The sequence below is a fragment of the Papilio polytes genome, unplaced genomic scaffold (genome assembly GCF_000836215.1).
Source record: "Papilio polytes unplaced genomic scaffold, Ppol_1.0 DF823980.1, whole genome shotgun sequence".
Classification (NCBI taxonomy): Eukaryota; Metazoa; Arthropoda; class Insecta; order Lepidoptera; family Papilionidae; genus Papilio; species Papilio polytes.
In genome coordinates this window covers 1,050,541-1,051,087 of record NW_013525224.1, presented here as the reverse complement: position 1 = coordinate 1,051,087, position 547 = coordinate 1,050,541, and the positions used below count along the sequence as shown (strand labels likewise).

Genomic DNA, 547 nt, shown 5'->3' with positions numbered 1-547 from the left:
TTCCTTACTTTGTGTTGGGAAAAATAATCAGAGGTGAAAATTATTGTTTGTTTCAGTTATACATGGGTATGTTATGTTATTAATAAGGAGTGAACTTCGAAAGCTCAAAAGTGACACTCATTTCGAATTCGAGAATCATGTCACTGACCCCGTGTGTGTTATGAAGGAGGCAGAAGTCATAGGAAAATAAATAAAAACATTTGTTTTCCCCGATGGGCTGATTGACCCAATGGTATTTTTTCCCATTGGGTCGTTGCAATCGGCCTTGTGGGATACTAATACTTTATTTATTTTAATGTATGTATTATTTAAAATAAGATATAGGTATAATTTTAGTTGATAACTGATTTATTTATTACTAAAAGTTTAATTTTAACTGTTTAGTTTAAAAATAAGATTAATTAAAAAAAAATAAAAAGATATGTTAATAAATAAAAGAATTAAAAAAACATTTGTTGAATTTCATGAATTTGTATAAGTTCAGACTGAATGTAAAATATTTACTATTTTTTTTTTATAACATAAGGTGGCAAACGAGCAAGCGGCC

General features: G+C 28.0%; 1 protein-coding gene across 1 annotated transcript in view; it reads left to right on the top strand.

Annotated features, from left to right (window-relative positions):
* The window catches only part of LOC106101483, a 2,926-nt gene extending 2,524 nt beyond the window's left edge, over positions 1–402 (top strand). Inside the window, exon 4 of the mRNA XM_013280726.1 lies at positions 57–402. Within this exon, the coding sequence (XP_013136180.1) occupies positions 57–190 (134 nt within the window). The 3' untranslated portion in view covers positions 191–402. The remainder of the gene's footprint in view (positions 1–56) is intronic.
* The last annotated feature ends 145 nt before the right edge of the window (positions 403–547 follow it).